This window comes from Acinonyx jubatus, chromosome B4 (genome assembly GCF_027475565.1).
Source record: "Acinonyx jubatus isolate Ajub_Pintada_27869175 chromosome B4, VMU_Ajub_asm_v1.0, whole genome shotgun sequence".
NCBI classification, from domain to species: Eukaryota; Metazoa; Chordata; class Mammalia; order Carnivora; family Felidae; genus Acinonyx; species Acinonyx jubatus.
In genome coordinates, this window is record NC_069387.1 from 114418360 (window position 1) to 114434088 (window position 15729).

The 15729-nt window shown below is 39.0% G+C and overlaps 1 protein-coding gene across 3 annotated transcripts in view; it reads right to left on the reverse strand.

The window, feature by feature from the left end:
- The window catches only part of LOC106973403 (uncharacterized protein C3orf20 homolog), a 121448-nt gene that overhangs the window by 56599 nt on the left and 49120 nt on the right, over positions 1 to 15729 (reverse strand). For all 3 annotated transcript variants that reach the window (XM_053226622.1, XM_053226624.1, XM_053226623.1), the window contains 2 exons: positions 3199 to 3319; positions 855 to 989 (listed from right to left, as the gene is read on the reverse strand). In XM_053226622.1, the coding sequence (XP_053082597.1) occupies positions 855 to 989; positions 3199 to 3319 (256 nt within the window). The remainder of the gene's footprint in view (positions 1 to 854; positions 990 to 3198; positions 3320 to 15729) is intronic.

The window sequence follows — 15729 nt, forward strand, 5'->3', positions numbered from 1 at the left end:
GGCTTGAACTCACGGACCACGAGATCGTGACCTGAGCTGAAGCCGGATGCTCAACCGACTGAGCCACCCAGGCGCCCAGAGATACTAACGTTTTAATGTCTCATCTCTTGACAAAAGTTTTAGCATAAAATACCTCAATAGAGAGTTAGTGCAAGTGTCAAGTGATTAAGAAACATTCTTCTGAGCCATAGTTTTTGCAATGTTCATCTTCAAGTGTCTTTAGAATGTTACTTATGCTGAAAAATAGTGACTTTAAATCAATTTAGTTTTGCTTTAGTTAAAAACAATATATGAACCCCACTCCATTTTAAGAAATCATGATTATATAAATGCAAACAATTCACCCAAATAGGAGACAGAAAATTAATTCACCGAAGCTTAGGAATCATGACCTTAGAAGAAACCAGGTGTTCATTTTTCTCCTAAGTCTACTTTCCCCTTCTAAACTCTCTTCATTCCAGTTACTTCAACAGGTAATGTCCAGTAACAGCCCTGGCAGGATTTTTAATTAGCCAAGATTCCAGCATCCTTACTGTAGCAATTGCCAGGAAATACTGCAAGAATCTAAAATCAAGGATGCCTGAATGGCTCAGTTGGTTGTGTGTCCAACTTCCACTTAGGACAAGCCCCGTGTAGATCTCTCAGTGAGATCGAGCCCCGCGTCAGGCTCTCTGCTGTCAGCACAGAGCCCACTTCAGATCCTCTCTCTCTGCCCTTTCCCCACTTGCTGTCACTCCCTCTCAAAATAAACATTAAAAAAAAAAGAAAGAATCTAAAATCAGTCAGCATTGCTCTTGCTCTGGTCTGCACTGAGGTGGTGCCATGAAGATGATTAAAGAAACCTCTGGACCTACCTCCTCAGGTAAGCCTTGATGGAAAAACTTGCACTTTACAGGTGCCAGAGATAGCTTTAGGCTTTGGGGATGCCATTTGTAGACCAAGGTTATGGCAAAGCGCCCAGAAATCTCCACTGTAATGAACTCGTTCACCTGGGGGCAACAGAAAGGACTTTCATTTCCTACACAGAATTCTCACGCTCATAATTCAAGTAGAAATCTTAGATGTTTGCACGACACATGGAAAGAAATTTGAGATCTACATTCACGGTTTCAGTCTGGTTCCATTAAAGTCAGGAGTGGCTTTTAGGTTTTTATGCTGCAAATTCGGGCTTCTTAAGGGAAGGAAGAGGAATGGTGAGAGACTGTTAGCAATTAATGTAGTCACGTCTTATAAGGAAAGTCAGATTCACTTTAGACTGAGAAAATTCTGGATCAATTTGCAGGTACTTCTGAGTTCTAATTCTAGCTCTTGAGACAGTGTCTCTTGTAAAATATAGCTGACAACATCTGACTCCCTTGATGATCAGAAAAGTCATTAATGGCTGTCAAGTGCTTAGAAGTTTTACAAGTCTTCCTATTACTGTGAAACTTATTAAAGCTGGAGAGATTTTATAAATGACAAGGAAAGGAAAGTAATGATGAACAACTTTTAAAGCTCAAATGAACATCTGCAGATTTGCAGAGCATATTTTTAAAAGGCTTGCTGCAGATAAAGCATCCTAATTAAGTCAACTGTTCCAAGCCTGCAACTTGTTGGGTTACGAGTTACACTCCCTTGCTTCCTGAAGGCTGCCAGCTGAGGTAAGCTGAACTGAAAAATCTATCCCGTTTAGTTATACTGACTTTTTTAGGAGAGGAAACTCTTGACTCCTGAGTATCAGGAAACTTGCACATACAGGTTTGCTGCACAGTTTCTCTACCCACTCTTTACTGCTCTAACCTTTCAGAGCTAAGCACTACTTCTTTAAAAATGGCAATCCAAATAGTATATGTAGGATACATGGCCACCATGGATGGTTTTGTAAATTGTATAAAACAGAGACCTGGAGGTAACTTCCACACAATAGTGTGTACAGTATAAATACAATGTGAGCCATAAATGTGAGCCACATAAGTAATTTTACATTTTCCAGTAGCCGCATTGAAAAGTAAAATCAGGTGGGGGTGCCTGGGTGGCTCAGTAGGTTGAGTGTCCAACTCTTGATTTTGAGCCTCATGTCAGGCTCTGCGCTGACAGCACGGAGTCTGCTTGGGATTCTCTCTCCCCCTCTGCCCCTCTCCCCCACTCATGCTCTCTCTCTCTCTAAAATAAAAAAAAAAGTAAAATCTGGTGAAATTAATTTAAATAACATTTTATAACTAAATACATCCAAATAGTAACATTGCAACAATGTAAACAATATAAATAATATAAACATCAATAAGATATTTTATATTTTCATTTTTTGTACTAAATTTTTGAAATCTGGTGTGTATTTTATGCCTACAGTGTTGTTCGAGGGTTCCATAACCACAGGGTAGACGTCTAGTGGCTGCCACACAGGGACAGCACAGCTCTTTATAATTGGTACCTCTGGGGCTGACTGTACAGTGCACCTGCACAGCCCTATGCAGTGGCCCTGGACACAAAATATAGCCCGTGATCACACGCACATACACATAAAGTAACTACCTGTGAATCAGTGAAGTCTAGCACAGAGGTTACAGCCTGGCAGCTTACGAGTATTTGGTTTAGTCCTGTCAGAGTTTGAATTAATTGCAAATCTGAAATATCAGGATATTTCATCAAAAAAAATCTGAATTCATGGCTTTAAAAAAAATCATAAAATACAGCAGGCCGAGGCCCACACTCCCATGTGGCAACAGTCTTCTGCCCTGAGTAAAGGCTGTCTCCTTTAGAGGAGACATACTTTCCAGTTCACTGAAGTTCCCATTGGTAGGCTCACTCTTATATTATCTGAATTTCTGATCCTTGATCTGACAGAAATGCACATTAAGCTATTGACAAAGGTAATTGTGCGAAGTGAGACTGAGGAGGAGGAGACTTTTACTCTGAACATTATATATTTTCCTGTTTCTAAAATATTTTCTATGATAAAATGCTTTTCTAATAATTTTTAAAAATTACTGTTTAAAGTAACTGCTGCTTAGCAAAGACAAGCCCATCAAGAAAGAACCAAGTGAAGTAAAAAACTGAAATAAAGATTTATCAGATTAATTGGCTAGTGTACACAGCCAAACTGAATAATTCAGTCTTCCCAATCCTCTTTTTCCCTAACAGTATATTTTAAAAACTCAAAGTAAATTATTGGTATGGCATAAGAAATAGACATAAGAATAAAAAATTGTAAAATAATACCCAAATTTCAACTGGATCATCAAGTTTTCCCTTTGAAGGCCACATCCATTCCCTTATAATGTTTCCTTTTTTGCCGATCACCATGCCACCATCCTGATTAAACATCATTGATATTATTAGGCTACAAAAAAGACAGAAATATGACTTATTTAGAAGAAGAAAAATTCATGGACTCATTGATTTGGCTGAGGCGAAGTCACCAGGTCACCAGGTCATATTAAGGACTCCTTCCCATCATATTCTTGGAACACGGTCACCTTGCCTTTGCTTGAATATTCTTAAAGGGAAGGTTGGTATATATCTGCTTGAATATTCTTAAAGGGAAGGCTGGTGTCAGAATCTGATGGATTCCCCTTTCTGAGACACACCTCCTCTTGTTTCAGCACCTCCCATCTATACAGTCATATAGATGACTCTGCTGGCCATGATTATTGTATCATGTGGTACCGCTGCCTGGGCTGTGGCTCATTGGATCAGGGGTGGACATTTGCCCAGAAATGTGTTCTAAATGGTTGCAACAATACATACAAAAGGCCATGAGGAAGGTGGTGGGCATAATGCATTCAAGGGACTGAAAGAAAGCCAGTGTAGTTAGAGTCTGGAGTGGCATAGATGAGACTAGAATAATTGGCAGGAAGAGGTCAGACATGCAGGGCTTCCTACACTGTACCATAAAGGTTATCTTAGGAGCAAAAAGTCATAGAAGGGTTTAATAATAGAGCAAAGAGGTGACAGGATCAAACAGATTGCTAAGGAACCAAAGTAAGTGCTAGCGACCAGTTAAGAGGTCAGAGAGAAGATGGCAGCTTGGACTGGAGCAGGGATGAGAGAGATGGGAGATACATGTGTGTAGATTTATGAAACATACAGATTTGGAAGGATGGGATTTGGGCGATGAAGAACAAGGAGGTGTCAATTTTATCTTCCCTATACTTTATGTCTATTAATGCAGTCTAGCAATTTTATAGCTTTTCTGGATCAGTAGCATCACACTACGTGTTCATATCTCGATTATCTTTGTATCTTCTCTTTTCTCAGCATAGCACCTGGTACAGAGAAGGGACTTAAACTCAGAACTTCCCTGTGCGGAGTCTGCTTGGGATTCTCTCTCTGTCTCTCTCGCTCTCGCTCTTGCTCTCTCCTCTTTCTGCCCCTCCCCAGCCCCTCTCAAAAATAAATTAACTAAACAACAACAAAAAATCATAACTGCCCTGACAAAATGGATTCAATTTAACAAATACATTTTGGGTAATTATTGGATGCAAGACACTATTTAGGCATGGTTAAACATTGAGGGATGCCCCAGACTGAGGTGCTCTCTTTATTTTCAGTCTTGTGACATTCATTATTTTGAGAGATAATATTTACTGGGAGCCTACAATGTGCCAAGCCTTAAATATCTGCTTTTAGTAGGCAGTGTTACTTAATGGTTACAAACATTGTAGAGCCAGATGGTTAATGATATTGAACCTGGCTCTTCCATTTCCTAATTGTGTGAACTTGGACATATTTCTTAATCTTTCTGTGGCTTAGTTTCCTTGTCTTAAAAATAGCGATAACAATAGCCTCTACGTCACAGAGCTGTTGTAAGGACTAAATGAATTAATTATGTAAAGCACTTTGACAGAGTCAGGCACCTTGTAAGTTCTCTGGAAGTGTTGGCTTTTATTATTATTAAGTCCTCACAATTCCATCTATAAGTATTATGGGTCCCATTTCCCAGATGAGGAAACAGAGACTGATGGAGGTTGGTTAATAGAATACCTGCAGCCTAATGTAAATTTCAATGGGGGGGGGTGGTCACTATCTAATAAAAGAATAAGAATAGTTCACAGTATAAAAGGGGTGCTTTTGACTTAATCGAGAAGCCTGCAGTCCTACAGATGGGTAGGAGGAACAAAGCCACCAACCCAGTGAAAAAAGCAGAAATAGAACTTTCACACCTTGGACACCTGGAGTGCATTCCTTTCCTGAACAGCCTACCCTTTCACTCCCCTGGGAAGTCCAGCCTTCAGCTCTTCTCACTCCTTGGAGGGGCCCCAGGGAAGACCCTAAAGGCCTACCCAAGCACTACAGTAGGAGCTCTCTTCCCACAGGCTTGGCGTTTCCCTACACACTGGATCGTGGCAACAAGGGTCCCAGCCTACATCCCCTTTCATTCATCTTCCTGCTAGTATGGGCTGCTGAGCTTTCTCACCAAGACACCCCTTTGGTGGGATGACAGGTGCACAAAAGGAGGATTAGTTTAAAAGACTGTTAATGGGGGCACCTGGGTGGCTCAGTCAGTTAAGTGTCAGACTTCAGCTCAAGTCATGATCTCATGATTCATAAGTTCAAGTCCCGCATCAGGCTCTCTGCTGTCAGTGCAGAGCCTGCTTAGGATCCTCTGTTCCCCTCTCTCTCTGCCTCTCCCCGACTCTCTCCCAAAAATAAATAAACTTTAAAAAAAAAAAGATCGTTAATGATTAAATAATGAAATCCCTTTGAAGACAGCTTTTTGTTTTGTTTTGTTTTTGCCTTTTCTCTTTCAGAGGCTTTAGTTCTGTATCCTCTTCCAAGGAATGGTTTCTGGTGCCCAGGATGAAATTGAACAGGGGCAGGATTCAGCCATGAGGCTTAGTGTTTTGGGCTTCTGTGAAGTTCCCAAAATATCATCAGCAGATGGTGTTGTATTCTTTTGCTTAGTTACTGTTAGCAAAGAAGACAGGAAGAGGATGAGGAAGCAACCACTCCAGAGCTGCAAGTGGAGGGAAATCACCTCCTGTTTTATGAATATAATTCTCATCTTAGACATTTAATTTTATGTAACAAATAATTGAAGTTGGGGGGGGGAACCTAGGTGGCTCAGTTGGTTAAGCATCTGACTTTTGATTTTGGCTCAGGTCATGATCTCATGGTTTGTGAATTCAAGTTCAAGACCCGAGTCCAGCTCCATGCTATGAGTGCCGAACTGCTTGGGACTCCCTCTCTCCTTCTCTCTCTCTCTCTTTCTCTTAAAAGAGATAAATAAATTTAAAAAATAATCAAGGGGGCAATTTCCCAGTGTACGCCTAACTCTTGAGCAATATTAAAGTTTGATCAGGGCACTAAATATTCTGGCTTCTACCCAGAATGTAAAGATTTGGGATGTATTTTCATTTCAATTTTAACTTTGTTGATTTATAATCCTATAAAATTACCTGCAAATTAGTCCTAAAGGAGATCTCAAAAATCCTTTGGCCCAATTTTTGTATCAACCACTATTATATTTTATGTATAGCTTTTTATTTTATTTTTAAATGTTTATTTATTTTTGAGAGAGAGAGACACAGCATGAGCAGGGAGGGGCAGAGAGAGAGACACACACAGAATCCGAAGCAGGCTCCAGGCTCTGAGCTGTCAGCACAGAGCCCAACGTGGGGCTCAGACAAACAGTGAGATCATGACCTGAACCGAAGTTGGATGCTTAATCAACTGAGCCACCCAGGCGTCCCTTTATAGCTTTTATTTTAAATTTAATATTATTTAAGTGACAAGGGGAATTTTTTAAATATTTCATAAAATTTTTGCAAACAGTAAACACCACATTTAGGTCCAGTTTTGTTGTAGGTAAAAGGGAAATAATGACATATACTTTAATGATGCAATATAGGACAGCAAATTATATACCAATATTTTGAGTTCTTTCTTTTATATATAACAGCTTTATCAAAATATAATTCACATCATACTAGTCACTATTTAAAATGTACAGTTCAGGGGCACCTGGGTGGTTTATGACTCTTGGTTTTGGCTCAGATCATGATCTCACAGTTCATGGGAGCCTGCTTGGGATTCTCACTCTCCCTCTCTCTGCTCCTCCCCACTCCCCTGCTCACTCTCTCTCTCTCTCTTTCAAAAATAAATAAATAAAATTTAAAAAATTTTAAATGTACAATCCAATGATTTCTAGTATATTTGCAGAATTGCACAGCTATCACCTCAGCCAATTTTACAACATTTCCATCCCCCTCAAAAAAACCCACATGCCCATCCATTAGCAGTAACTCCCCATTCTTTCCTCCCCTAGTTCCCCTGGCAACCACTAATCTACTTTCTGTCTCTATAGATTTGCCTATTCTGGACATTTCATACAAATGGAATCATACAATATGTGGTCTTTGAGACTGATTTCTTTCATTTAGCATGTTTTCAAGGTTCATGCTGTAGAATGTATCAGTACTTCATTCCTTTTTATGACTGAATAATATTCCATTGTACAGATATACCACATTTTGTTTATCCATTCATCAATTGAAGGACATTGGGGTTGTTTCTACTTTTGGCTATTATGAATAATGCATTCAAGTTGTTTTATGGATAGACTACGTTTTATTTAGTAGTTATCAGTTATTTGTCAGTTGAGCTCTCTTTTTGAAAATGTGTTAAGGGTGTTGCAATGGAATTATCATAGGGGCTCACAAATGGGGACTCTAATTTTAGCTCAGACTTCAGGACAAGAAATGCTTTTTTTTCACTAGGAATTTAAAATGCCTGTCATAAAAAGTAGAAGAGAAAACTAAGCAAACATGTGTATGGATGTGTGTGTGGATGTATTTTGTAGAATAGACAAATGCTCTTTTCTGTGGATACACTGACAGAAGGGATTTGAGATTCAGAGGAAGAGAAAATTTTAATTTCCATGCAATACGATTTTAATTTTACTTGGCAAAAATTTTTTTTCATGTGCATGAATTTACTTTTATACACAAATAACAATATACTCTCACTCCTACCTCATAGTGAGCTTTCTCATTGGGAAGCTGTAAATAGTGAATTCTCTGGTTAGAGCTGCAGAAAGCTTCAACAACCTTTAGCCAGAGCCAGTATTTGCAGTTTGTTGGAGGAAAGTGAAGTTTCACACAGGAGTCAATTAATAAGGATTTAACATTAATAAATAGTACTTAAGCAAAGACTTTGACTCAGTTATAAGAACACTGATGCAAAAAACAGGCATTTCAGGAGAACCTAATACTCTAGAGTCCACTCTAGAGGTGCAATAGGGTCCAGCCTGCAGTGAACTCAGCCCTAGTCCTGCCAGTTAGATGTTTTCACCTTCTTAGTTATGTAAAACCAAACACTGATCTCACATGCCTCTGAACATTCTTTTTATATCCATATATTATAGGGGTTTATTTGGAGTTTGTCACCATAGACTATAAGCTTACACCTTCTCAACCAATTCTTTTTTATCTCCACACTGTCCCAAGTGTTATTATATATTGATACCTAAATGAGGTTGACCCTATCAGACTAAGGGTCGTATTCAGATGCCAATACTAGGAAAAACTAGTTCCCATAAGGGAATTATGTCTTAAAGGGGGTTATTTTTGTCTGGGTGAGTTATATATTATATCACCTAATAGGGTGATTTGTGAGAGACAAAATTAGACAAGATATACTTCTGGAAGGGGAAGGGGATCAGAATCCAGAGTTGTTACAATATATTACCTAGAATATCTAGTTTCAGTAAAAAATTATACGACATGCAAAGAAACAGGAAAATGTGACACACAGGAAGAAAATCAGGAAATAGAAGCTATCTTTAACGGGTGCAGATGTTGGGCCAGACAAAACCTTTAAAGCAGCTAATATGAATATGTTAAAAAACCCCACAAAACTAAAGGAGGGTGCGCCTGGGTGGTTAAATCGGTTCAGCGTCCAACTTCAGCTCAGGTTATGATCTCACTGTTTGTGGGTTTGAGCCCTGCATTGGGCTCCATGATGACAGTGCGGAGCCTGCTTTGGATTCTCTCTCTTTCCCTCAATCTCTGCCCCTGTCCCACTCACTCTCTTCCTCTCTTTCAATGTAAATAAATTAATTTAAAAAAATAAAGGGAACGGTGTTTCGATTAAAGAAAAATACAATTATAATGAGTCATCAGGTAGGGAATATCAACAAAAAGAAATTTTATTAAAAAAATTTTTTTTCATGTTTATTTATGAGACAGAGAGAGACAGAGCATGAATGGGGGAGGGTCAGAGAGAGAGGGAGACACAGAATCTGAAGCAGGCTCCAGGCTCTGAGCTGTCAGCACAGAGCCCGACACGGGGCTCGAACCCACAGACCGTGAGATCATGACCTGAGCCGAAGTTGGACGTTTAACTGACTGAGCCACCCAGGCGCCCCATGGAATTTTAAAAATCTAAGTGGATATTCTGGAATTAAAAAATATAATAATGGAAATGAAAACTTCACTAGACTGGCTCAAAAGCCTCTCTGAGTTGGCATAAAAATCAGTGAACTTGAAGATAACTCAGTAGGGATTATCCAGTCTGCAGAACAGAAAGGAAAAAGAGTGAAGAGAAACAGAATTTCAGAGTCCCATGGGATCCCATTAAAAACATCAACATACATTAAACAGGAGTACCAGGAAGAGAAAAGTGGGCAGAAAACAAATATTTAAAGAAATAATGGCCTAAACTTCCCAAGTTTTTTGGAAAACATTAATGTATACATCCAAGAAGCTCAGTATTTCAAAGCTCAAGGAGATCCACACCTACACACATTACAAACTGTTAAAAGCCAATGACAAACAAAATCTTGAAAGCAGCAAGAGAGCAGTTAGAGAAAGAATAAAATGCAAATGGACCTGACACTTAGTAAGCACTCACTAAATATTAGGTAGTTATGATTTAAATCTTCAAACTTAGAGGAGAATCAACCAGTATCCTTGTGTAAGAGTATATATAAGAATGAAAAGGCTGATCCAACTTTAGGGAAACATGGGTTCTAAGTTGTTTTTTCAATAATGAGCATAATGTTATTATGTTAGCCATGGTCTAGGTCAGAAAGAGGTGAACTTCAACCTACAAGCCAAATTTGGCCTGCTGCTTGTTTTTGTAAATAAAATGTTACTGGAACACAGCATGCCCACATGTTTACGTGTTGGGTATGGCTGCTTTCATGTTACAATGGCAGAGTTGGGTAGTTGCCACAGAGACTGTATAGCCTGAACAACCTAAAATATTTACTATCTGGCCCTTTATGGAAAAACTTTTGCCAGTCCCTGGGTCTAGGTACTTCTCCCTCCCTCCCTCCAATGAATATCACCGCACCTTTAGAAATTCTGCTGCTGCCATGCCCCTTCCTACTGGATCAGACCCTTAGAGATTGCTGATCCAAATCAAGTTCTATCTGCTCCACTGTTGGTTGCCTACCCAGCATCCATTCTCTATCCCTTCCTTCCTTTCAAACAAATTTCTGTTTATCCAGCTCTTCACCCTTCACTGAGTCTACCCCCATTTACAGGGGTAGATGTTGAGTATGTAAGCCCATAGTTGCATGGCATTCCTTTGACAGGTGTTTTTAATTCAGGGGTAGGCCTGTTGGTCTGAAGAGACTCAAAGGAAGGACATATACTTGATCCATGAAAAAAAGAGTTTTAAAATTTTTCCTGCTAGACATAAAAAGGAGCACATAGCCAGTGTCACTGGTAGCCACCAGGGGAACCACCTCAGAAGAAAGGATGCCAAGGATAGCTGAGTAGAAAGATGAAAAGAATCTGGATCTTACATGACATCACTAAGTCACAAATTATACTGCATCTAGAGCCCATCTTCTCTATAATTTGAAATGGAACTTTCTGTTATTTGCTATAGTAAAGCAATATACATATATATTGAATATATATAACTGCTACAAATTTTTTGATTATATTTTTTATGGCTGTCTGTCTTAGAATCCCAGCAGATCTAGCCTCCCCCCACCACCTATTCCCAATAGCCTGACACAAATATTTCCTGGAGTCTTGTTAATTCACTGTTCAATCATTCAACAAACATTTTATTAAGCACTCAGTATGTACTAGGCACATACTAAGTATTTGGGGATAAAGCAGTAAACGAGATATAAGTGGTGTCTCCCATCATGGAGCTCACATTCTAGTTACACAGACACAGTAAATGAACATTTAATTTCATATTATAATTAGTGCTAATAAGCAATAAAGTCATCACTAGGATAACGAAAAGGATAAGCCTTCTTAAAATAAATGGTCAGAAGAGGCATCTTTTGGAAAACAGTCTGGAAGTTCCTTAAAAATTTTTAAATCGAGTTACTGTATAACCACACAAAAACTTGTTTGTGAATGTTCGCAGTAGCATTATTCATAGTAGTCCCCAAATGGAAACAACACAAATATTTGCCAACTCAGGAATGGAGAAATGAAAGGTGGTATATCCATATAATGGAATATTATGTGGCCATAAAAAGAAATAAAGTACTGATACATGCTACAACATGGATGAAACTTGAAAGCCTAATGCTAAGTGAAAAAAGCCAGTCACAAAATACCACAGATTATAGGACTGCATTTATGTGTAATGTTCAGAATAGACAAACGTGTAGAATTAGAAGGTAGATTAGTGGCTGCTTAGGGTTAGAGGTGAGAGTGTTGAATGGTGAGTGAATGCTAATTGTACAAGGTATCTTTTCAAGGTAACAAAAATGTACTTTAAAAAAAATTTTTTTTAACGTTTATTCATTTTTTTTAACGTTTATTCGTTTTTGAGAGACAGAGAGAGAGACAGAGTGCGAGAAGGAGTGGGGTAGGGAGGGCAGAGAGAGAGGGAGACACAGAATCCAAAGCAGGCTCCAGGCTCTGAGCCATCAGCACAGAACCCGATGTGGGGCTCAAACTCACGAACTGCGAGATCATGAACTGAGCCACTCAGGCACCGCAAGGTGACAAAAATGTTCTAACATTAGATTATGGTGATGGTGGCAAAACTCTGTAGACATACCGAAAACCATTTAATTGTACACTTTAAATGGGCAAATTTTATGGAATGTAATTTTTTCTCAATAAAGCTATCTAAAACAAAAAGAAAAAAGAAAGATCTCTCCTAGCAGGTGATATTTAAACTGAGACCTTAAAGATAAGAAACCTGTTGTGCAAAGAGTTGGGACAAGAGCTTTCAGTCACAGGGAACAAAGGCTATGAAGGCCATGAAGAGAGACAGAAGTTTAGTAAACAAGGGGGTAAGAGATAGGAGATAGGTTGGAAAGGGGCCAGAGCAGGGAAGGTTTTCTGAAACTTTCAAAGTCACCAAGTTCCATTTTGATACATACTCTTATTAGGCAGTATAATCTACATGGCAGTCCTCATGAAATATTTAACAGTGAAACCCATGGATAAGGCCACAAATGGAGAGCTGTTAATTCCAAATGCCATATAGTTGCAAAACACCTTATTAAGAAGAAAAGAAGTATTAAGTGTTAAAAGGGAAAAGTATTTAAAGCAATAATTAGCCTATAACTGGAGAATTCCATTAAATTACTTTCACCATTGTCATAAATATCAATTTCTAGGAGATATTCACATTCCAGGGAGAACAAGAAGAATTCCCATCTCCAAATAGTTCAGAAAGTAGGGATCCTATAGAATACCAGGCAGGAAAAGAAATCACTAAAGCAATACAAATACAGATTTCATAGTGTCTAAACTTTGTGTGCAGTTGTGCAGTGTCATACTTGAGATCTGAAATAAAAGGACATGACCAATCCAGTCTGGACCAACACAGAATGTAGAAAGGAATCAGAGGATGACACAGAATTCTAAGTGAAAATGTAAGAATATCTGGACCAAAAGCAGGAGAAAGAAGACACCCAAGCCTTGCAAATTTTCATGAACACTCTTGAGAGAAGGGATTGGTGGTTAACAGACTAATACTGTTAAGTGATCATCTTATGTACTTATAATTCTCAAATTCTATTATACATTATTGATCAAAATAGAACAGGGGGTGAAGACAGGCAGAGAGACAGAAGTCATAATTTAGATTCAGTGTTGCCCTTGTGATCATCTGCAACAATGGCTGCAATATTTTTGCAACTTCTTCCAAGGAAAGTAGAAGTTCTATTTTTCCACCCCTTGAATGCAGGGTTGTTCACATGACTTGCTTTGATCAAATGAGTCATTAGCAAACATGATACTAGAGAAGGCTTGAAAAGTGTGTATGCACTGGGATTTGTCTTTACTCTTGCTGCTTTTAGAACCCAGCCACCCAGTCAAGAAGCCTGAGCTTAGTCTGCTAGATACTGGAAACACATAGCCCAGTTTCTCTGTTGCTCCAGCCTATTGCCAGATACATCTAACCCCAAAGCCCATGCTCATTGCCACGATTATGACTATGATTATTACTACTCTTATTGCTCATATATTGTGTGCTCAGATCTAGACCTCTGTCTCAATGCATTAAGGGTTGGAAAGGTGAAAATTACACATTGGGATTAGAGTGTGCAAACTGGCTCCAATGTTTTTCTCTACCATGCAGACTTGGAAAAGGTTTCCATTTTCTATGAGCCTCAATTTGTCTCAGCTAGGAATTACATTTAATCAAGATGGTTCCTGGGAAAATTAAATAACATGAAAAAAGTGCCCTCTCAACACAAAGTGACACCCGTTAGCAGTAATAAGGCTGAGATGTTTCAATTGAGCTCACCAGAAACAGTTTCCAAAGAATCTAACTTTAACAATCCCTGGAAAAATGAAGTGAAAATACGTTTGTTCTTCATGAAAGCAATTGTTAGTTTTCTGCTCTGTGATGTCACAGAATAAAATGTTCAATTAAAATGCTATAGAATTATGCAGTGTTTCTTAATCTTTCTTTCGAAACTGTTGAGTTACTAGGGTTGGGAGGGGGAAAGACTTGTTGAAAGTATGTGCTTTCTCAACCTTTGAAATGCTTCCAGATTCTGTCATCATCTTTTCATCTCAACATCAAAGTTGGGAAAGTCTCTTCCACAGGGAGGGCAGGTGCTCACATGCTGCTCACCAAGGCACTTTGCTACCCCATAAATCTGTCTCTCTCTACCTGCATCTTGAGAATCAAGCATTAGTTTTTTATTTCTTTTAGATTTTTACCTACTTGTACTCTTTTACTAGTAAACTTCTGACACATTCAACAGGTGATTTGGCTTACAAAAACAGCCAGGGAAGGGGCTTCACCAGAAGCATGGTCAGCACATATAAAATGCTTAACATGGCAGAAACACACAAAAGCATATTTCTGAAAGAGCTTAAAAAACGGACGAGGGGGTTCTTGCTTTCTACATGACCTAACTTTCAATTCGCATTTTCTTGAAATCAAGAGAAGTCAAAATACAAAGGATGAGAAAATATGTGATCAGGACTCATTCAAAAAATTCAAATTCAGCAAATTGGGAGGGTGAGTTTATTCACATAGTGTCTTAGTTCACTGAAAGGCTGCCTTATGAATAAACTACAATGTAAATCTCTTCCTAAAACTCCAAAGGCCAGAAAATGTTTTTCTAAGGCCACATCTTATGCTTTTCTTTTATTTGCTACATTTATATACTTAAGGTACCTTTGGTGCAAATTTTCCATTTGTGGTGCTTTAAATATTAAAGTCACCAACTAAATTGAAATTAAGTACATGGGAGAGGAGCAGGCAGAGGTATGGGGGTAAGTAATATCCCAAAGAGGGTAAATATAGAGGAACAGTAATTATTGTGTCTGCCGGATTGTTCCCCCCAAATTCATATTCACCTTGAACCTCAGAATGTCACTTTATTTGGAAATAGGGCATTTGCAGATGTACTTAAGATTTCAAGGTGGATTTAGAATGGATCCTAAATCCAATGGCTAGTGTCCTTATAAGAAGAGAAGAGGTCATAGAGAAAAAAGGCAATATGAAGATGGAGGCAGAGATTGGAGTGACGTGTCTACAAGCCAAGGAACACCAAGGATTGCCAGCAACCACCAGAAGCTAGCAAAGCAGCATAGTATGGATTCTCCCTCGGAGCTTTCAGAAGGAATCAACACTGCCAATACCCTGATTTCTAATTTCTGGGCTCCTGAACTCCAAAGAATAAATTTTTGGTATTCTAACTCACCCAGTTTATGGCAATTTGTAATGGCAGCCACAGGCAGCTAACAATAAATTAACACATGGTGTAGGTGGTCTTGAAGAGACCTGCAGCATCTGTTACCTGCAGTTAGTTGGCTGTGGACATTTTGACATTGTCACCTGATTCCTTTAGCCCACCTTTGACCTCACCCTGATCCTTGCTGACAGTGCTATACCTTACCCTCCTTTTCCTGAGCTTCTGAAATATGAGATGGAGAGGGATTGGAGTTGGGGAAGGCTGCAGGATATGGTGGAAATCAGGAGAAGATTTGGGTCAGGTACTGGTTAGGCTCAGGAATACCACTGGGATAAGAATTTGAGGTCAAGATCCTCGTGAGCAGTTTCCAAGGACAAAGAGAAACTCCAGAATTATAGAGAACAGGACAGGTCTTCCTGGTCAGTCCTTATTCTTGGGCAGTGTTTTATTTCTACACTTAACCATCTCTGACTTTACAAAGAAACATTTAGCTGAGGCATGTTTCCTAAAGCATTATAGAGCCATAACACTTTAAAACACCAACTTTCATGATCCCTATGATGGCATCTCTCAGTGTTGTTCCTGCCTGTTTACTGTCACATGTGCACACATTCTCAGCCTTGGTATTCTCAAAACTCCCCACTCCATACATCCTCTGTACC